This window comes from Carcharodon carcharias, chromosome 8, assembly GCF_017639515.1.
Source record: "Carcharodon carcharias isolate sCarCar2 chromosome 8, sCarCar2.pri, whole genome shotgun sequence".
In the NCBI taxonomy this organism is placed as follows: domain Eukaryota; kingdom Metazoa; phylum Chordata; class Chondrichthyes; order Lamniformes; family Lamnidae; genus Carcharodon; species Carcharodon carcharias.
Genome location: NC_054474.1, coordinates 161,327,799 through 161,351,426, shown reverse-complemented (window position 1 = coordinate 161,351,426; position 23,628 = coordinate 161,327,799). Strand labels below are relative to the sequence as shown.

At 42.0% G+C, this 23,628-nt stretch overlaps 1 protein-coding gene across 1 annotated transcript; it reads right to left on the bottom strand.

Annotated features, from left to right (window-relative positions):
• Positions 1-566: 566 nt before the first annotated feature.
• spaca9 (sperm acrosome associated 9) lies at positions 567-16,371 on the bottom strand. The gene is made up of 3 exons (XM_041194480.1): positions 16,228-16,371; positions 12,527-12,729; positions 567-777 (listed from the first exon to the last, which is right to left on the bottom strand). Exons 1-3 carry the CDS (start codon positions 16,369-16,371, stop codon positions 567-569), a joined length of 558 nt encoding a protein of 185 aa, XP_041050414.1.
• Positions 16,372-23,628: the final 7,257 nt, after the last annotated feature.

The following is a 23,628-nucleotide window of genomic DNA, read 5'->3' as shown; positions in this document are numbered from 1 at the left end:
AATTCCAGCCTTAGTGTCCTGGCTAATATTTATCCCTCACCAACATCACTAAAAAATAGTCAGTCATTCTCACATGAGCTGTGTTGCAAATTGGCAGGTGTATTTGCCCCATTACAACAGTGACTACACTTCAGAAGTACTTCATTGGCTGGAAAAAGTTTTGGGGGATCCTGAGAAAATGTAAGTCCTTTGTTTTAGTTAGTGACAAAAAAAAGAGTTATATTACAAAATAAACTGCTTTTGAAAAACAATTGGAAAATGTGCTGTGCAGAAATTCAGTAATAACTCATTCAGTTTATTTCTAATCCACTGTCTTTCTCCAGGATGGAAGGGCTGCAACTATTTAATAGCCACTACTGAAGACAACTGAAACATTATCAGCTCTAATGATGGCTCTAATGATGGTGCTGAGTTGGAAGTTTGTGTATGGCAAGGGTTCAAAGACCATTGGTTTTACCAGGTGGTACCCATGGTAGATTGGACTTTAACGATTTACTTTTCTGTTTGGTGGATGTTTTCCATTTCATGGGTTTGTTTTCACAATCCTCCCTCTGAATTGGAACAGTTTATATGCTGTTGTCTTTGCTCTCTGGTGGTTCCTCTTTCTTGTTGCACTGAGCATACCTGTTATTTCTTGCAGCTTCATACTGGGCTGATTCAATGACGCCAATACCTTCCCTTAACAAATCTAGAGCAACTGGCAAGACGCTGATCACAGCACCATAGTGGTGCTTTGATTCATCACAGCTCAGGTGGTTCACTTCATCATGTGGATACCTGCATCAAAATAAGATAGCACTAAAACTTACCACACAATACATTTACCGTAGCAGAGTTAGCCTGAGATTTCCATTACTGTATATAATTACCCCAAATTAGAAGCTGTGACTCCTGTCTGCTATGCAAAGGAACTAAAAGCAGAATTGGGCACAAAGTTTCCTCAAAAATTCAATGCTGCTTTTCTTTCACAGGGTATGAGAATAGTATTGGTATTACATGAACGTTACAAACAGACTATGGGTCTGTTCAGGCCAATATTTTTTTAATTCATTCAAGGGTTGTAGGCTTTGCTGGCTGGGCCAGCATTTATTGCCCATTCTTAATTGCCCTTTAGAAGGTGGTGGTGAGCTGCCTTCTTGAACCACTGCAGTCTATGTGGTGTAGGTACACACACACTGCTGTTAGGAAAGGAGTTCCAGGATTTTGACCCAGGAACAGTGAATGAATAGCAATATAGTTCCAAGTCAGGATGGTGAGTGGCTTGGAGGGGAACTTCCAGGTGGTGGTGTTCCCATGTGTCTGCTGCCCTTGTCCTAGGTGGTAGTGGTTGTGGATTTGAAAGGCGCTGCCTAAGGAGGCTAGCAGCCAGTTACAGCTTCTAATTTTGCATTAATTACAATGGAGATAGTTAAATACAGAATCACTACTGGCACCCACTGAACTAAAGCCCTGTTTCACAAATAAGGGGTTAACTCCACGGTAACCATTCTTGTAACCATATTGTATTTATGCAAACCCACATGTTCTGTTTGCCCACGATTTTCCTATTCTTCCCATTGTTATGAAAATGACTGTCCTATGAAATTAATTGGATTGAGGGTTTTTTCTTCCCCTCATGTCAAACCCGATCTGCAATAACACCAAAACCTCTGTTGGTTGAGGTGTTGAACAAAGTGATTTTTAGGTGACAGCATAGAAGCTAAATTCGTGTAGGAGGAAATTGTCAGTGACCGGACACTAAAATAATTGGATATATAATAATAAGCCATGGGAAAGGCAACGAAAGCTGACTATTATGTCACATTAAAGATATTCTGCCAAGCATCATTCAATTATAAGGCAATCATCTTTTCTGTGTATGGTGCATGGGCTACTGGCATTTCATGCACATACAAATGAAAAGTCAAATTACCATCGTTTCTGTGAACTAATGTTATAGCTTGATGGTTGCACCCCATTTTGAGAGATTCCTTGGCTGTTATTATTTATAATATATACTGTTTCATTTTTTATGTGGGTGTTTTATTCTGTTTTTAGTTGGATTTCCTGTCTACCATGGTTGACAATACAGACAGCAACTGTCACTGTGCTCTGTGCCCTTAATGTGCGATGATGCTCACAACAAGAGGATTAACGATTGTGATGCTATTACTGCAAATTCATAGAGAAGCAATCTGTTTTTAATAACCAGGGATTAAATGTCCACAGTTTTGGTATGAAGATGCCCCAAGAGATTTCAAAATAAGGTCCATTCACATTCTTTGTGCTATGGCTTGGAAAATGGGGCATTTATTGAGAGAGGGGTTGTGTGGAGGGGAGGGCAGGGGGGACTGAAAATACATCAAGGTAACAGATCAACAAATTTTCCAAATATATGTCAGTGCTGACATTTTAAAGGTTTTGAAACTGGATACCTTTGTCTCTCTAATCAGATCTCAAAGCCACATGTCTTGCCACCCCCACATTTTACATGACTCGGAAAAATACCATATATTGACAAAATGCAATAAGCTTATACAGAGATAGTGTGCATCAATGAAGGTTATAATGAAACACCTCCGATTTTAAAAAATTTCTTCATGGGATGTGGGCGTCGCTGGCTAGGCCAGCATTTATTGCCCATCCCTAATTGCCCTCGCGAAGGTGGTGAGCTGCCTTCTTGAACCGCTGCAGTTGTGTGGTGTAGGTACAAGCATTGCAAAAGCATGAAGTCATATCTCACGCCTGCCACCTGGCACTGTTTGGAACTCTTCATATTTTGAGTGAAGGAACAAGATACAATTTCAACGTTAGTAATTTTACTTATTTCAGATGTGTGTGTGTAGGGGCAAGACGTTCTAGTTATTATTGGCAAGCGGTATGCACATAAAGTTTAGGCATTATTTCACAGGTGTGAATTATTCATTTACACTTTTCCCTGATGTTAAAGCTACTGCTTTGTTTAATAATTGTGTCTAATTCAAGCATTGGTTTTAATAAAAATTAAACAGAAATTATCTGCAGGGAGTTCCAGAGAGTGTAGCCCTGATTTTAGCTGAAGTGGGAATTGAGTGGAGGCCCCCTCCATGCCTAACATTGGCAGTGTGAGGCCTGGGCAATTCAAAGTTCTTGGCTTTATCAATATGCTGCCAGTCAGCCACCCCCACCCCAGAAACAGGCAGGAAGCAATGACGGAGCAGGAGCAGAATTTGAAGTGACAGAAGACCGTTGCTGACACCAAAGGGACGGATGTGGGCAACAAGTTAAGTTATGTGAGGGAGGGAGATGATTTTCAGGAGAATCTTGTTAGACGGAAGAGGGGGGGTTGAGGGTATACAAGGTAGGGAGGCTTAACCGTTCACTGGAGCGCAGGGTTGTATTCCTGCTCCTCCTGCCTCATAAAGAAAGTAACACAAAGGTATATAGATGAAAAATTGCACCTGTTTGGGCTGCTTCCCACTAACGGGGAAAGTCACAGTAACTTCCTCACTTAGGCCAGAATTGAATGGGCAGATGGAGCGTGGTCATCAGAGCCAGATCTTAATATTTAAGGAAGGACCTCACTGGTATTAGGAATAGGTAAACCTGGAATAGACAAGTAAGCTCAGAGGCCAGATAATGAGATTCAACATGAGTGGAATATCAACATTTCAGTATGAAGAGAAGGACAATTAGTTAAATCCAGAACATACAAGATGTGAAGTATGGAGGGATTTTTTTGCATTCATGTTCACCATCAAAATATAATTCATCAGAGAAAAACTCATGAGGTAGGAGTGTTTGAAAGCTTTCAGAAGGTTGGTGGAAGAACTGGATTGGTTTGGGTTGGATGCTAAAATAAAAAAAATGTGCTGGAAATACTCAGCAGGTCAGGCAACACCTATGAACAGAGAAAGAGAGTTAACATTTCAGGCCAATGACCTTTCATCAGAGCTACACTCATCCAGACAAGTGGAGAGTATTCCATTGTATTCTTGACTTGGCTGCCTTGTCGAAGGTGGAAAGGCTTTGAGGAATCAGGAGGTAAGTTACTCGCCACAGGATTCTCAGCCTCTGACCTGCTCTTGTAGCCAAAGTATTTATATAGCTGTTTCAATTAAGTTTCTGGTCAATGGTAACCCTTGATGTTAATGGTAGGGGATTCAGTAATGATGTTAAATGTCATGGTAGGTGGTTAGATTCTTTCTTGTTGGAGATGATTATCGCCTGGCATTTGTGTGGAATGATGTCACTTACCACTTGACAGCCCAAAACAGAATGTAGTCCAGGTCTTGCTACTTCACTATCTGAGAAGTTCTGAATGATACTAAATACTGCAATCATCAGTGAACATCCCCACTTCTGTCTGTATGATGGTAATTGATAAAGCTGCTGAGGCAGCTGGACCTAGGATGTTTCCCCGAGGAATTCCTGCAGCAATATCCTGGGGCTGAGATGATTGGCTTCCAACACCCACATCCATCTTCCTTTATGCTATGAATGACTCCAACCAGTGGAAAGTTTTCCTCCTGATTCCCATTGACTTCAATTTTGCTAGGGCTCCTAGATGCCACACTCAAGTGCTGCTTTGGTGTCAAGAGCAGGGACTCTCATCTCATCTGATAAACTGAGGTGCCTAATAATATAGTTTAGGTAGATGCTGAATATCTCCTGGCACTATTCAAAGAAGCGTATGGAGCTCTCCAGATATGCTGTCTATTCATGCCTCAGCCAACACCATAAAAGATAGAAGAGTCACTCATCTCATTGCCTTTAGTAGGATCAGCTGCGTGCATAATGATTAATTATTTGCCTACATTAACAGCCACAGGACTTTGATATAGTTCAAATGTGAAATGCTTTGAAATGTTTGTAAAGGCATAATTGGATGCCAATATAAATGCAAATCTTTCTTTTTTTAAACAGCAAATGGTGTCAAGCAATGTTTTGTACTTTCCCGGAGCTTTTCACAGCTATGCTGGATGGTGCTCTAAGGGATTTGAAGGACTTTTATATTTATGTTTGGGCAGATGGCAGGATTTTCAACACTAGCTGAAATGAGGTGCAATGGCAAAATTTTGTTTGCCAAAGACTGCTCTATATTTATACATTTGGAAATTAATCTACAGCATATTATCAATTGCTTTGTTTGGCTAGCCTTTCGTTTTGGGCTGAGCATCCCCTTAAAAATAACTTAAATTATGCATAGACGACGTCCCATCAATGTTATAACAAACCCAAGATTGCGATGGGGCAACAAAGCTAAATGCTGTAGATAGTATTACATACCTAGGTAATGATGCACAGTACGATCAGGAAATCAACAACCACATTGCAAAGATCAATGACCACAGGCCATATTGAAACTAATAAAGTGAAGCTAAGAAGAAAAGTCAAAGTTTTGGGTACAAATGCTAATTTGCCAACGACGTTTTCAAATGGTTGCAAAACCTTAATTCTTCACCATCAGCGTGCGAAGCAGCAAGTAACATCAAGGGCATTTATAATCTCTCATGAAAATTAAGTGGCAGGAAAACACAAAGTGAGAAACATTATAGTGCCAAAGTGGGCCAACATGACTAGCATCAAGTGGCCTGGAGATGTGTTTTACTTGCCAGATCAATGGCATCTCATAGTCATATTCTATATTCTATATATTCTGTAGCATGTGCTGTGGCAGTGAAGAGGTCAGCAGAGAATGAAATTTTCCAAAGTCCATGTCTAAATGCAGCAAGACCTGGACAATATCCAGGCTTGGGCTGACAAGTGACAAGTAACATTCACGCCACACAAGTGCCAGGCAATGACCATCTCCAACAAGAGAGAATCTAACCATCTCTCCTTGACATTCAATGGCATTACCTTCGCTGAATCCCCCACTATCAGCATCCTAGGGGTGAGCATTGACCAGAAACTGAACTGGACTAGCCATATAAATACAGTGGCTACAAGAACAAGTCAGGAGGCTAGGAATCCTGCAATGTGTAACTCACCTCCTGATTCCCTAAAGTCTGTCCAGCACCTACAAGGCACAGGTCAGGAGCGTGATGGAATATTCCCCACTTGCCTGGGTGTGCAGCTCCAACAACGCTCAAGAAGCTTGATGCCATCCAGGACAAAGCAGCCTGCTTGATTGGCATCCCATGCACAAACATTCACTCCCTCCACCATTGACGCACAGTGACAGCAGTGTGTACCATCTATAAGATGCACTGCAGGAATTCACTAAGCCTCTTTAGACAGCACCTTCCAAATCCATGACCTCTACCATTTAGAAGGACAAGGGCAGCAGACACGTGGGAACAGCACCACCTGGAAGTTCCCCTCCAAGCCACTCACCATCCTGACTTGGAAATATATGGCCGTTCCTTCACTGTCGCTGGGTCAAAATCCTGGAACTCCCTCCCTAACAGCACCGTGTGTGTACCTACACCACATGGACTGCAGCAGTTCCAGAAGGCAGCTCATCACCCTCTCAGAGCAATTAGGAATGGGCAAAATATGCTGGCCTAGCCAGCGACGCCCACACCTCATGAATGAATAAAAAAAACTTTAAGCAAACATCTAAAGGGCATAATACTCATCCTGGGAAAATTTAGCTGAACATTACAAAGTTTAGAAATTTGTTGTAAAGCACAAATTTTGAAGCAAGCAAAGTGTTAACAGTAGAATAAAAGAATTCCTGCAGAAAAGTCATCTGGCACAAGTTGGCAAAGGTAGAAGAAAGAACATTCAATACATGTGGCTGTCAATGTAGATAACACCTTCATCTATGAATCACTTCAACAAAAACTGGAGATTATGACTCTTTCGAATGCTTCGGTATCATCAGTTTGAAGTGATATATTTATAGACCAGTGTGAACGGTAACATCACTTGTAAGAGCTGTGAAGGCAGAATGTCAGTTCCACATCTCATGATCTATAGTATAATCAATCAACATACTGCTGTCCCTGTCGCACTTCAGGTGGCACATATATATATGCAAACTTTTGTGCTACTCTTTCATCTGATTGGCTTATATTTCAATTCAACTATGAGCTGTGAGTGAAATGTATTTAAAAAGCAGAATCTGAACCAATGAAGTCGCTCACATTTCCAAAAACCTGTCGGCTGCAGCAACTCAGAACTATCAACATCCTGGGGGTTACCATTGACCAGAAACTGAACTGGACCAGCCATATAAATACTGGCTACAAGAGCAGGTCAGAGGCTGGGAATTCTGCAGAGGATAACTCACTCCTGACTCCCAAAGCCTGTCCACTATCCAAAAGGCACAAGTCAGGAATGTGATGGAATGCCTGGATGAGTGCAGCTCCAAAAACACTCAAGAAGCTCAACACTATTCAAGACAAAGCAGCCTGCTTGATTGGCATCCCCGCTGCACCTTCAACATTCACTCCCTCCACCACTGATGCGCAGTGGCAGCAGTGTGGACCATCTACGAGATGCACTGCAGCACCTCACCAAGGGTCCTTCAACAGCACCTTTCAAACCTGCAAAAACTAACAACAAGAAGGACAAGGGCAGCAGATGCATGGGAACACCACCACCTACAAGTTGCCCTCCAAGTCACATACCATCCTGATTTGGAACTATATAGCTGTTCCTTCACTGTCACAGGGTCAAAATCTTGGAATTCCCTTCCTAGCACTGTGGCTGTACCTATAACACAGTTCAAGATGCCGGCTCACCACCACCTTCTTAAGGACAATTAGGGATGTGCAATAAATGCTGGCCTGGCCAGCGACACCCATACCTCCTGAACATTTTTTAAAAACTCAATAGACATTTGCCTACTATTTTTCTTCCTCTTAGGCAAATACCCAGAACACAAGCTAAGGTTTACAATATAATAAAAAACATTAAAAATGATGTTCTTCCCAATACATGATTTAAACTTATCTATAAAATTGTTCTATGCTTTTGAATGGCTAAATTAACATTTTTCTTTTGGACTCAGTTTCTCTCAACAGCTTTGGCTTCCAATTAATGTTCTTCTCAGCAGTATAACTCCATTAGGTGAAAAGAATTATCAGCTTGTTCCTGCATATTGCAAGATGCTTTAGTTTGATCTTGTTCAGCAAATAAAAAATTCCAATATGTGTCAGTACGATTCCCTTAGTGCAATAACTAGAAATGTGGCTATCGTCAAGCGTTAACAGTACATGTGTTTGCTTTACCAAGTCACGTGGAAATGAGCCAATACATTGGAATAGTCAAAGCTGAAGGTGACAAAAGCATGTATGAGGATTTCAGTAGTTGATGGGCTGAGGTAGGGTGAAGGCTGGCATTTTACTGAAGGTGGTAGTAGGTGGGCAGGAAGGCAGTGAGGTCGAGGGAGAGAGGAGAATGGGGACTTAATTGGAGATTGAAATCACTAAGGATGAGTAATCGCTCAGTGCAGAAGCTGAGAGAAAAGAAAGGCCAAGGATTTCAAAGAAGTGAGAGATATGGAACAGGATGAGATTCTGTAAAGAGAAGAAAGTACCAGAACAGATAAGAGTTACATGCAATCCTACAGTTTAAGGGGGGAATGGGGTGGAAAATATAGCCGGCTAGGACTGTTTCAGTGAGGAGAAAGGTGCTGTCACCCATAAGCTAAGTTTCAATCAAAGCCAAGATACAAATACAACAATGCACTATCAGGTTGTGGGTGGCAAGTGTTGTAATAGGCCTTTAAGAGATTGAAGCATGACATCACTTTAAGAGAAGTATGTCATGTGATCCAGCCTCAGTCTTACTTCGGCCTGGAGCAGAGTACACACACGCTGCTCTTCAGCTCTGATGTCTTCAAGCTTTCTGTCCATGTATATCTGTTCACATGTGCCTAGAATTAATAAACAAACCTACAACACGTTTGTAACATGACATTCACTGTTATAACATGCACGACATTCACCACTGACACCATATCATGTGTGTCTAATGGCAATAATAAAGGCACCAATCACTCATAAGAGATTGTGACCACAGCACAGTACTTGTGGAGACAAAGTTGCATCTTCACAGAGGATACCCTCCATTGTGTTATGTGGCACAACCACTGTGCTAAATAGGATAGATTTCGAACAGATCTAGCAATTCAAGACTGGGCAACCATGAGACACTGTGGGCCATCAGCGGCAGCAGAATTGTACTTAAACTCAATCTGTAACCTCATGGCCTGGCATATCCCCCACTCTACCAAGTGGGGTAGAGGATCAACCCTGGTTCAATGAAGAGTGCAGGAGGGCATGCCAGGAAATAAGGCATCAACTTGGTGAAGCTACAGCACAGGACTGCTTGCATGCCAAACAGCATAAGCAGTAAGTGATTGACAGAGCTAAGTGATTCCACAACCAGCGAATCAGATCCAAGCTCTGTGATCCTGCCACGTCCAGTTGTGAATGGTGGTGGACAATTAAACAACTCACAGGATGAGTAGGCTCCACTCATATCCCTATTCTCAATGATGGAGGAACCCAGCACATCAGTGCAAAAGATAAGGCAACAATCTTCAACCTGAGGTGCTGAGTAGATGATGTATCTTGGCCTCCTCCGGAGGTACCTAGCATCACTGATGCCAGTCTTCAGCAAAATTGATTCACTCCATGTGATATCAAGAAAGGGCTGAAGGCACAGGATACTGCAAAGGCTATGGGCCCTGTCAATATTCCGGCTATAGTACTGAAGACTTGTGCTCCAGAACTTGTCATGCCCCTAGCCAAACTGTTCCAGTACAGCTACAACACTGGCATCTACCCAGCAATGTGAAAAATTGCCCAGGCATGTCCTGTACGCTAAAAGCAAAACAAATCCAAACCGGCCAATTACTGCCACATCAGTCTACTCTTGATCATCAGTAAAGTAATGAAAGAGGTCATCAAAATTGCTATCAGGTGGCACTTGCTTAGTAATAACCTGCTCACTGATGCCCAGTTTGGGTTCTGCTAGGGCCACTCAGCTCCTGACCTCATTACAACCTTGGTTCAAACATTGAGAAAAGAACTGAACTCCTAAGGTGATGTGAGAGTGACTTCCCTTAACATCAAGGCAACATTTAACTGAGTGTGGCATCTCAGGTCCCTAGCAAAACTGGAGTCAATGGGAATCAGGAGGAAAACTCTATGCTGGTTGGAGTCACACCTATCACAAAGGAAGATGGTTATGGTTATTAGAAGAATGAGAAGTAATCTCATTGAAACATTTGAGATTATGAAGAGGCTTAACAGGATAGATACTGAAAGGCTGTTTCCCCTGGCTGGGGAATCTATAAGAAGGGGCCTTAAGGGGTGATCATTTAGGACTGAGATGTAGAGAAATTTCTTCACTCAAATCATTGAGAATCTTTGGAATTGTCTACCCCAGAGGATTGTGGATGAGCCATCATTGATTATATTTAAGGCTAAGATGGACAGATTTCTGGATTCTCTTGAAATCAAGGTAAATGGAGACTGGGCAGGAAAATGGAGTTGAAGCCAAAGATCGTATTGAATGGCAGGGCAGGCTTGACAGGTTGTATGGTCTTCTCTTGTTTCTGTTTCTGATGTTTTTTATGTTCTGTAAGAAGGAGAAATGAAAGGTCATACAACTGAGTGACTGGAAGTGCAGGAGACAGCAGTGAAGGTCCTAAGAAGGACCAAGAGAGAAAAACAGTAGATGAAAATATTGGACTTAGGTTCAGAACAGCAGTCAAAATGGATTCACAAAGTATGTTTTTGGTTGGGCATGTATAAACTATTAGTAATGTTAGGTTCCTACAACAGGAGAAGAAACCCATAGGTTCAAAACTTTATCCTTATTGCTATTTTTAAAAATGGATTTTCTGCTGAGCCAAAAAAAGATGGCTACTACAAGTCACATGACTACACGGTTCGTCCTTTGTCTGGGAGCTACCCCCAGGAGTTACAAGAGCAAAAGAATTATTTTCTCAGCTGCGGAATCTTGCACCTCATTGTACAGACCCCTTGTAATCACAAAACCAGGAGACTCGATCACATCTAAAACTCATTATGCCTACAAAACTGCTAACAGACTCATAGAACTGTCCAGACCCATTTCAAAAGGGAATCAAAGAGACATCATTTGTATCTGATAAGCTCACCTTGCCAGCAGAGTCAGTGTCTCAGCCTGGACAATAGCTGCCAACACCAGACCCTCAATTTGGATGGTAACTCTTTCAACAATTAATGACTGGGACATTATCAGTCCTGAATTCAAAGCCAATTCTAGACACTGGATAAAATCCCTTTTGAAGTCATTGTGGAGAAAGAAAGTCACATGACTCGAGTGACCATTTTGAAATCTCTATATGCCTTTGAGAACTGAGAAATAGACAAGTCTGCTGTAACATCCAGCTGGAGAACCACCAAGAAGCAGACCTCTCCAGGCAGAACAACAGCCTGTATCTCAAAACCTGTCTCTGCTGGAAGATTACCTACCATCACCTATAGAACCGACCCAGTCTCTGTACACCTATTCCATCTTGCAGCATTAGCACCAACTGAAAAGCAAATACTACAACTTCGATCTTCAGACAGCTGAACACGAATGCCTACATGAAAGAATTCCTCATTGGACACTGACTTTGCACTCAGGAAATCACGTGAACTAATATTCATTTCAGTGGTCCTTGTACTGTAAAACTCCTTTTTTCTATGCAGCCCCTTTAGCATGTTTGTGTGTATGTGGGGGGAGTTGCTAACACTCCTCCCCTGGGTTTTGAATGTAAAATAAACTTAACCTTCTGAGTTCATCTTATCTCAAATTTGCTGCAAGCTGTTAATAAATTGGATCACAAAAACCAAGGGATTGGGAAAACATACATTTTTAAAAAAAAATTAATTCAAAACACCTTCTGCTTATGGACATGTGGTAAGCCGAAATAGGTACAGTTTGCCTACCTTTTTCCTATCCATAACACTAAGATTTTGACATTTGAAAGTTATCAGGTCTAATTTTCTGAAGTTTAAAATAATGCCAAAGTTTTTGACTATTACCCAAGTTCGATATAGGAATCTGTTAGATAAACACAGCAATGGGGCTTAGCTGTCAGCTGCGACCCAGTGGCAGCATTCTTGCCTCTGAATCAGGAAAGCTGAGGGTTTAAGCTCCACTTGAGCTGTCTTTCAGGTGAAACTTTAAATCGAGGCTCTACCTGCCCTCTCAGGTGGATGTGGTACTGTGCCATTTCAAAGAAAAACAGAGGAGTTCTCCCTGTGCCCTGCCCAATATTTATCCCTCCACCACAATCACTAAAACAGGTTAGCTAATCATTATTATGTTGAAATTTGTGGGATCTTACTATTCTCAAATTTCCTACATTATAACAATGACTACACTTCAAAAGTGGAATATGCTATATAAATGCAACTTCTTCCTTTCTTTACTGAACTGAGGTTAATGGAATTTCACTAAATGAGTTTTGGATTATAACTCGTGACCTTCAGTTTCAAGTGAATCATTTAATTGCTTGAGCTACTGGACCATACCAAGCCAAGCCTTTCTTTAGCAGAACTGTGGACTATTGTGGCAACATTGATGCAACCCTTGTACATTACTTTCAAAATAACTTTATAAGGCTTACTTGGCTCGGATACTGGACATGTCATTGTTACAGCTGAGAAGGAGTTTGCACTTCTCCAGTCTATCATCAGGCGAGCAAGCTTTGGGATTTATATCCTCAAGTTGACTACAAAACTCACTGAGATCTTTGCAAAGATCCAGGAACATGATCAAGATTCTCCTGTCAGTTGAATTGTTGCAGTAGTGGTCAAGGTAATTTTGAACCTGCACAGAGAAGAGATAAAATAAAGATCTAAGTTAATCTAATGGTTAATGACGATAAAAGGTAGTCATTCACAACTTGTCTCCACATCATTTCTAAAATTTAGACAGTAATAATTGAAAATCTGAGATGAAACGTTTATAATGAAACTTCTAAATCTCAAAATGGTTTTCCTACTTCCCCTTGCAGTGTTCCTTTACTATGGACTGTCTGTGACTCAGTAACAGGCTTTGCTTTAGGCCTCCAGTCTGCTCCTTGGTTTCTACCAATATCATGAGAAACCTGCCAGCTAGAGGTACACAAGCCCCAAATTTTTTTTATGCCTCTCAGAGAGAGAAAGTGCCTGGTAATAGAGTTGAGAGTGAAGATTTTGACCATGCACTGTAGTGATTTTCACAATACAAAAATAACAATTAAATAATAGAAAAGGTACAATGTACTTAATAATTATTTATCATTTCCAGAAAACCCCACCATTGTTAAGTTTGTGCCATTTTCCAGTCCGATATGAAATAGTCGACATGTGTTGAATTTTGGGCATGTGAAGAGTCAGGTGTCACAGCTGGAAGTGTAACACTTCCAGATCAGCATGAATCATCTACAGAGTAAAGTTTCCTTAACTCTTGTCCAAAAATGGAGGAATATTTCCTTTGGTCATTTTGTGCTAGCAATACCATTAATATTACGTTCACTATTTCTAGCTATATCATAAAGTGATCTAAAATAACACATTTCACTGCGATACTAGAACAGTGATCAAAGGAGCCCTCCCGCTATGATGTTACTCATGTGAAGCAAACAGAGTAAATCCAATGTATTTTAAATCCCAGAAGAGTACAGCCTTACTACAACTAAGTGCATGTTCCTACTTCCCATGTCAGTCATTACATTCACCCTCATGAATAAAACTGCTAATAATATATTTGTAAAAACAAAAAAACTGCAGATGCTGGAAATCCAAAACAAAAACAAAAACAGAATTACCTGGAAAAACTCAGCAGGTGTGGCAGCATCGGCGGAGAAGAAAAGAGTTGACGTTTCGAGTCCTCATGACCCTTCGACAGAACTTGAGTTCGAGTCCAAGAAAGAGTTGAAATATAAGCTGGTTTAAGGTGTGTGTGTTGGGGGGGGGGGTGGGGGCCCCCCACACACACACCTTAAACCAGCTTATATTTCAACTCTTTCTTGGACTCGAACTCAAGTTCTGTCGAAGGGTCATGAGGACTCGAAACGTCAACTCTTTTCTTCTCCGCCGATGCTGCCAATAATATATTTGTGTTGGATTAGAAGCACAGTTTTTTTCTGTGGCTCACATCTTAAGCAAGCCCTGTTACTTGCAGAGAGAGGGCAATTTTATCTAATCAAACTTAATGTCACCCACATATGATCAGTAATATTATGATAAATAGTCCAAAGTTTTTCTTTGCCACAAAATGTATAATTAACTAATAACTGGTAAAATAAATGGTGGGAAAAGCTGGGTGCAGGGGAAGGAGGGGGCAGTGGGATGAGGGCTGGGTTGCTCATTTTAACCATTATTTTGTATTGGAAATTGAACACCCACGGTGTAATTAACTCACAATCCCACCTTTCAATGAGTTAAGGAAGTGTAATTATCACCTTGGGGGAATAGTAAACCAAACCCAAAATAACCAAATTTCCCAAATGACCCCCAAAGAAGAAATTACCAACAAGATTTCACGTTTTGTAACTTACAACAAGATTTCACTTCTTGTAACTTATATTTTAAACCAAAACAGAATCAACGTGAATTAAACACGAATTAACATTCATATAAACTGGGAAATTTCATTTCAAATAGTCAATATGACAAAGATATACCTTACACAACCACAAGTATTCCCCATCAACATGTATGACAATATGTAGCCACACAGTTCTACAAAAATTGTTCTTTATTTGCATAGAATAAGTCAGCAGTCCTTTCTGACAGCAGCTTTCATCTCTGAGTTTCAAGTGTACTATTATCATCAGCAAGACACATTTCTACAAACCCTCTCTCTCAGATCACCACAGCCCTGATGGTGTAATCTTTCCAGAGTTATTTTTCAACTGACCAACAAATAACACCCAGGGTTCACAGTTTAGCCACTTCTGGGAAAACACCCAGGTCTTTAGCATCTCTGAGCTATTCACACAGTTTTCCATGTTTTAGACCCTTTTAGTCAGCTCGCATAATGCCTCTAAGAACTCCTGTCTCTTTTTTTAAAACCAAACAGCAAAACTGACCTCTTTCTAAGAGTGATTTGCTTCTTCTCCTCACAAGTATTTGGTGTGTTCCTCTTTCTGTCTCTGTCTGCTTTCTCTTTGTGTCTGCATCCATACACTCATCGCTTTCAGTTCCTCTGCTTGTAGCTTTCCTTTGTGTCTACAGTTCCCCTTTGTGTCTGCCAGCCATACTGCTTCTTTTTTAACTTCCTTTCTTTTGGTACTATTTCTAGATAAAGAATCGCCAGGTCACATGGACCATTTCTTATTATCCAAGAAAATTACAATTGATCCCTTTATTATTGATGCAAACTCTTAAAAGTACTTTTCAAACATTCTTTAAAACATTTACAGATTCCACATACCTTTTAAAGAAATTACAAAATTTCCGTACGCTACTGCTTTGGCGTCAAAGGCCATCATAAAAGATAAATAAATATGATACAGGTTAATGAGGTATTTGTGATTTTTTTTCTACATTCATAGCTATGCTGATCAGGGATATATACCACCACAAAATCAACTTGAATATATTTTTGTCAATTATCTAAAGGCCTTCTCTGGTACATGATTCTATGATTCTGTACTCAGAATTCTCATTAAATAATCATGCTAGATAATCTGCGTTATCCATGTTATCTAGAATTTTTCAAATCTGGATCGTATTCATTCAACCATCTTTTTCAGTTCTTCCAGTCCCTCCTGAAATCATCCTTACCATTCTCTGAACCCTCAATGTTCTAAGGAGGGTTCCAAACACACAATATTCCAAATGTGGGCCTACCAATGAGCTACACAGAGTTAAAATGAATTGACTTTACATCTGTGAAATAAACATATTGAGTGACTGATTTGGGTGACATCTAATATGCCATATTGGGGACTTTAATTGTAGATGTATATTGTAAGTGGAAGTACATTCATTTTAATTGATTTTCAATTGAAATAAACAATAATCAAAAAACAGCCCTGGTTAGTGAAGTATCATTATCAATGGCTCCAGGGTGTATTTAACAGAGACTACTGAAAACAAGGCATCCAGGAACTTCCAAACATTTATTATCTATATGCAACTATGTACAGGGATAGGTAAGCATGAGGCTCCTTCCAGTTGCATCTTTCTCTGAGTTTCAGTGACATGATCTGACATCACTGATGATGTATATTAGCTATTATTAGCACAATAGCTTTATACTACAGTTAATACAGCTCTGATTTAAGTAGAGTCCCCTTTAATGAGTAGCCATGATAAAATAAACACATATAGTTACCTGTGAAATAGTAGATACAGGTTTGGTCTTGTCATGCGCATTCTCACGTGTATGATCCAGAGCTGCAACAAACGTGAATTGCTGTTGTTTGAAGAGTAAGTAGCGTTGTTCCAGATCTCGCAGGGTTGCCTTCAGCTCATTCATGTCTTTATAGGAAGCAGTGAAAGGTATTTGTTTGGATCTGATAGAAGTCCATGAGCTAACTCATTCACAATAAACTTTTACAGTTTGAACCCTATAACAAGTGTAACACTAGACCTAAAGGACTGTGAATAGAGATGTATCATTTGAAACTTGAAAGTTGCAACAGTTTCCTTGGAAATCTCCCAATTTTGGTCTTAGATTTGGATCAGAAATTCCCTCCAGAACACCTAATCCTGGTTTACTTTCTGCTGCAACTGCTAAGTGACACTACTTCTAACCTTTATGAATGTATTCCTCCAACCTCAATATTTGATTTAATAGATACTGGTGACCCTGTGACATAGTTCACAGGAATTGCAAGACATGGAATGTTGAGGTTAACTACTGCCCCATTGGAGCATAAACAGGAAAGTGCAGTATTACAATAAATTTTCCATAGCAATACATGATATGATTGGTTTCAGTTAAAAATCTTACATATAGCTGATATTTAAAGATGCATGTCTCTCAGAGATGTAATATTTGTAGTACTATTTAACCAGCATTCACAAAACGTTTTCGCGAAGAGGAATGTAGGAGGAGAAGTAGGCCATTTGCCCTCCAGCCTGCTCTGCCATTTATTTAGATCATGACTGATCTGTACCTCAACTTCATTTACCCACCTTAGCTCCATATTGCTTGATACCCTTACCTATCTATTGATCTCAGTCTAGAAATCCCCAGTTATCCCATGCCATTTCCACAGGGAGAGGTTCCTATCAATCTCTGTATGAAAAAATGCTTCTTGATTTAAAATTACATCCCCTTATTTTTGATTCCACCATCAGAGGAAACAGTTTCTTTGGTCAGGACTTTCTGGTCCCGTGGCGAAATTCCCACCTAAAGTCAACGGACCTTTTGCTGGTGCTTCAAATTTTCCATCCCGCCCGCAACAATTCCTGCCATAGGTAGGACTGGAAAATTCTGGCCTTTGTATTGACTGGACTGAATTCTTTTAATATTTTAGACAGCTCAATCAGATCACCCCTTAACTTTCTAAACTCGAGGATACAAGCCAAGTTTGTGCAACCTATCCTCACAATTTAACTCTCTAAGATCTGTTATCACCTGCTCTGCACCCCCTCCAAAGCTAATATATCCTTCCTGAGGCGAGGTGCCCAGAAATAAATGCAGTACACTAAATGGAGTCTAACCAGTGATTTATATAACTGTAACATAACTTCCACCCCTTTGTCTTCCAGGTTCCTTGAGATAAAGGCCACCATTCTATTTGCCTTATTGATTGTTTTGCCCATTCACTTAATCTGTCTACTTCCCTTTGCAATTTCCTGCTCCCATCTGCACTACAAGTACTTACTATTTCTCCTTATTTAGTGTATTTGCTCATCCTTTCTGAAAATATTACACTATAAAATGTTATATTTTACTTTAACTTCCATCATGAATTTGTATTTCTTGCTAAAGCTTCAGTGCTATATAATATCTAAGGAGATTAATCTCCAATAGCTATACCCCTGAACAGGTAATCATTAACCATGTCCAGATATGGCTAACTAACTCATGAATGATGTCCAAAATACCTCATATGGATAAAAACAAAAAAACTGCGGATGCTGGAAATCCAAAACAAAAACAGAATTACCTGGAAAAACTCAGCAGGTCTGGCAGCATCGGCGGAGAAGAAAAGAGTTGACGTTTCGAGTCCTCATGACCCTTCGACAGAACTTGAGTGTACCTCATATGGGTTTGTTCCTAATCCCCCTCAGCAGCACAGAAAAGTCATCCCAAATAGTTTCATTAGCTCAAATAATTTTCTTTAATAGCTCAGACTGTATAAACACTTAAAACAAAGTGTGGCATGTGCCGCCGCTTGTGAGTCATAGTTGTTATTTGTAAAGTCTGTGTCTTGGTTGTTAGGGTACACTTTTGAGTATCACAGTTCCATAGGGGGAAGTTGTAAACTACAACTTTCTTGAGGCATCTCTTTCCCTTTCCAGTTCTCAGACACAGCAGGAGTCAATTTCACTTTGATCTGCCTGTTGAAGTCAATAGGAAGGAAATCGGCTGTGTATGTGTAATGATTCACTGATCAGCTACTGTCATACCTGGAATCATAGAAAGTTATGGTACTGAAAGAGGCCATTCAGCCTGTTGTGTCTGCTGGTCGAGAAAGAGCTGTCCAGCCAAATATCACTTTCCAGTTTTTGGTCTGTAACCTTATTGGTTAGAACATTTCAAGTGCATATCTAAGTAATTTCTAAATGAGATGAAGATTTTTTGCCTCAAATATCCTTTCAGACAGTGAGTTCCAGACCCCCAACAACCTCTGGATGAAAAAATTTCTCCTCGGCTCTCCTCTAATCCTTCTACGAATTATTTTAAATCTATGTCCCAAGTCGTTGACCTCTCTGCTAAGGGAAGTAGATTCTTCCTATCCACTCTATCTAGCCCCCTCATAATTTCATACACCTCAAATAAATATCCCCTCATCCCCTTGTGTTCCAAAGCAAACAACTTCAGCCCTCTCTAATCTATTCTCAAAATTAAAAATTTCCAATCCTGGCAACGGCTTCTTATTCTCTACCCTCTCAAGTGTGATCACATCCTTCCTGTAATGTGGTGACCAGAACGGTGTGCAGTACTCTAGCTTTGACCTAGTGTTTTATACAGTTATAGCATAACTTCCCTGCTCTTGTCCGCCATGATGCATGATACTCATGTTATCAAGGTGCGGGGCAAGCTTCAACCAACTAATCTTTTCCTACCCTTCAATTCTTTATACAAAAACAGAATTACCTGGAAAAACTCAGGAGGTCTGGCAGCATCGGCAGAGAAGAAAAGAGTTGACGTTTCGAGTCCTCATGACCCTTCAACAGAACTGAGTGAATATTAGGAGAGGGGTGAAAAATAAGCTGGTTTAAGGTGGGAGGGTGCATGGGGGAAGAGAAGTGGGGTGGTGGTGGTGGTGTGGTTGTAGGGAGAAGCAAGAAGTGATAGGAGCAGATAATCAAAAGATGTCACAGACCCCCAGATAATCAAAAGATGTCACAGACGTGTCTGTCTGTGACATCTTTTGATTATGTGCTCCTATCACTTCTTGCTTGTCCCTACAACCACACACCCCCACCACCCACCCCCCCCACCTCCATTTCTCTCCCGCCACCTTAAACTTAGGCAAGCATTTATTGCCCATCCCAAATTGCCCTTGAGAAGGTGGTGGTGAGCTGCCTTCTTGAGTTGCTGCAGTCCATCTCCAATGACTTTTTTTCTCATTCTGCACCATTACCTCTGGTGTCTCTCATGGATCTGCCCTGGCCCCCTCCTTTTTCTCATTTACATGCTGCCTCTTGGCAACATAAGTCAAAATCATGCCATCCGCTTTTATATGTACGTTGATGACACCTAGCTCTACCTCTCTTCCTCCTATCCTGAACTTCTCTGTCTCCAAATTGTCTGACCACTTGTCTGACATCCAGTATTGATGAGTAGAAATATCCTCCATATCATTAGGACAAAAGAGAAGCACAGCAATATGGGAAGGGAATTCCAGAGATTAAGATCTCAGCAACTAATTGGTGGCTATGCTTTTAAGAAGTGATTAAAATCGGAAATGCTTATTGGGCCAGAATTTGCAGAGTGCTGAAATCTGGCAAGTGGGGATGGGATAGGATGGGGTGGAGGGGTTGGTTGTATTGGGAAGACAGAAGCTATTGTCTTCAGTTCCCATCACAAACTTGGTTCCCTTACTACTGACACCACCCCTTTTCCTGGCAACTGTCTGAGGTTGAACCAGATTTTTTGCTTCTTGGTATTATATTTGACCCCAAGATGAGCTTCCTAGTGCACATCTACACCACCACTAAGACCATCTATTTCCACCTCTGTAACGTTGCCCTAGTCTCAGTTTATCTGCTGTTGAAATCCCCATCCATGCTTTTGTTATATCTGAACTTGATTATTTCAATACACTGCGGGCTGCTCTCCCACATTCTACCCATCACAAACTTGATGTCGTTCAAAAACCCTGCTGCCTGAGTCCTAATTTGCACCAAGTCCCACTCAGCCATATCCCCTGTGTTCACAGACCTGCTTTCATTCCTGGTCAAGCAATGCCTCCGTTTTAAAATTCTCACCTTTAATTTCAAATCACTGCATGGATTTTGCCCCTCCCAATATCTGATATCACACCCACCCCACCCTACCCTATCCTGCCATATTCCAGCACGCCACAAATTCTGGCCTATTAAACATTACAGATTTTAATCGCTCCACAATTGGTGGTCATGCTTTTAGTTGCCCAGGTGCTAATTTCTGGAATTCCCTCCACATATTTCTCTGCTGCTCTTTTTCTCATTTGTCCTGTAAGACACTTCTTAAAACCTACCTCTTTGATTAAACTTTTAGTCATCTTGCCTAATATCACCCAACAAAGCTAGCTGTCAAATTTTAATTCATAACACTCCTGTGAAGTGCCTTGAGACTTTTTAATACATTAAAAGGTGCTATATAAATGCAAGTAGTTGTTGAAAATGTGATGCTTTGGGGAGACACTTGGGAGGTCACATATTGAAGTTTAAAGCTTTAGAAAGGGTAACGAAACAGCTGTTTGTTACACGAGAGGCTTTTAATTATAAGGATTAGATCCAGAAATATTAGGTTATAACTCTTTCGAGTACAAACACGTTTCCATCTGTTCCTATTCAGATGAAGTTACATTGTTTCATAGTTTTCCATTGTGAGATTTGAACTCGATAATCTTTTAAATGAAAACAATTAAACCAAATCAACAAAATTGGGATAAATCGGGCACAGCCCCTAATTCAGGTCAGCTGTAAAACCAAGGACAAAAATTTAAAAGGAACCTTACAAACTTAAAATCAAAATGTGATTAAAGGGGTCAACAAAACACCCCAGTCCCCGCGGTGCCCACCGGGCACGGAAGGCCTCGAGAGTGCCAGCAGACATCGCGTGCTCCGTCTCCAGGGACATCTGGCAGCAAACGTAGCCGCGGAAGAGGGACAAAAAATCGGGAGGGACTCCACCATCGAACGCCCGCTGCCTGGACCTGTTAATGGCCAACTTGACCAGGCCCAGGAGCAGGTTCACGAGGAGGTCCTCCTCCTTCCCGACCCCCTTCCGCACTGGGTGCCCATAGATCAGGAGCGTGGGGTTTTAAAGATCTGGCATTTGTAACTCTTTCGAGTACAAACCCGTTTCCATCTGTTTCAGATGAAGTTACATTGTTTCATAGTTTGCCATTGTGAGATTTGAACTCTTGATAATCTTTTAAATGAAAACCAAATCAACAAAATTGGGATAAATCAGGCACAGCCCCTAATTCAGGTCAGCTGTAAAACCAAGGACAAAAATTTAAAGGAACCGTACAAACTTTAAATCAAAATGTGATTAAAGGGGTCAACAAAACACCCCAGTCCCCGCAGTGCCCATCGAGAACGGAAGACCTCGAGAGTGCCAGCAGACACCGCGTGCTCCTTCTGCAGGGACATCCGGCAGCAAACGTAGCCGCAGAAGAGGGACAAACAATCGGGCGGGACTCCCCCGTCGATCGCCCGCTGCCTGGACCTGTTAATGGCCAACTTGGCCAGGCCCAGCAGCAGGTTCACGAGGAGGTCCTCCTCCTTCCCGACCCCCTTCCGCACCGGGTGCCCAGAGATCAGGAGCGTGGGGCTGAAGTGCAAACAAAACATCAATAAAAGGTTTTTCAAATAACTAAAAAGGGAGTGCAGCCTACAACACCCTATGTATACATGGTCCACGGACTCCACAAGACCACAAAAAGGGCACGTGTCCTGAGAGTCCGTGAACCTATGCATCCTCTTATTATAGGGGACTGCTGCATGCAACACCCTCCAACCCAGGTCCCCGATAGAAAGGGGGCAGACACCTCCGTAGAGGGCCTCCCATCAGGGGCCTCCGCCGCCGGACAGCAACAAGGCACGCCAGGGCGTGTCCGGTCGACGGACAAGGGCGAGAAAATGGAAAGTGTGCAGCAGCAGTCCATACAAAAAGCCCCTCTTTGCCGTGCCAAAAGGCACGGAGGGCATGCCCCCAAGGCGGCTCATGTTGCGGGGCACCAGCACCTGAGGGAGGGATTGGGGCTTGGGGCCAATGTGGAATTCTGTCCGAACAGGGGAACGTTCAGACGGAAGACCACCGTGCACCTGGGCCACCTCCAGATGAAGTTACATAGTTTCATAGTTTTGCCATTGTGAGATTTGAACTCTTGATAATCTTTTAAATGAAAACAATTAAACCAAATCAACAAAATTGGGATAAATCAGGCACAGCCCCTAATTCAGGTCAGCTGTAAAACCAAGGACAAAAATTTAAAAGAACCTTACAAACTTTAAATCAAAATGTGATTAAAGGGGTCAACAAAACACCCCAGTCCCCGCGGTGCCCACCGAGCACGGAAGGCCTCGAGAGTGCCAGCAGACACCACGTGCTCCTTCTCCAGGGACATCCGGCAGCGAATGTAGCCGCGGAAGAGGGACAAATAATCGGGCGGGACACCCCCGTCGATCGCCCGCTGCCTGGACCTGTTAATGGCCAACTTGGCCAGGCCTAGGAGCAGGTTCACTAGGAGGTCCTCCTCCTTCCCGACCCCCTTCCGCACCGGGTGCCCATAGATCAGGAGCATGGGGCTGAAGTGCAAACAAAACATCAATAAAAGGTTTCTCAAATAACTAAAAAGGGAGTGCAGCCTACAACACCCTATGTATACATGGTCCACGGACTCCACAAGACCGCAAAAAGGGCACGTGTCCTGAGAGTCTGTGAACCTATGCATCCTCTTATTATAGGGGACTGCTGCATGCAACACCCTCCAACCCAGGTCCCCGATAGAAAGGGGGAGGACACCTCCGTAGAGGGCCTCCCATCGGGGGCCTCCGCCGCCGGACGGCAACAAGGCACACCAGGGCGTGTCCGGTCGACGGACAAGGGCGACAAAATGGAAGGTGTGCAGCAGCAGTCTATACAAAAAGCCCCTCTTTGCCATGCCAAAAGGCACAGAGGGCATGTCCCCGAGGCGGCTCATATTGCGGGGCACCAGAACCGGAGGGAGGGTTCGGGGCTTGGGGCCAATGTGGAATTCTGTCCGAACAGGGGAACGTTCAGATGGAAGACCGCCGCACACCTGGGCCACCTCAAGACCCAATATAACGTCGGGTCCGAGCACGACCGTTCTCAGGTCTTGGACGGCATCGGCTGCGACCTGGACACTCACAGACGCGC

What these genes read in the sequence shown, in the direction of transcription:
- spaca9 (XM_041194480.1), bottom strand. Translation starts at nt 16,371, where the DNA reads ATGAATGAGCTGAAGGCAACCCTGCGAGATCTGGAACAACGCTACTTA. An exon ending in CTGTATCTACTATTTCACAG is followed by an intron (nt 12,730 to 16,227) that starts GTAACTATATGT and finishes TTCTCTGTGCAG; the next exon opens with GTTCAAAATTACCTTGACCA. An exon ending in ATGTCCAGTATCCGAGCCAA is followed by an intron (nt 778 to 12,526) that starts GTAAGCCTTATA and finishes ATTTTGATGCAG; the next exon opens with GTATCCACATGATGAAGTGA.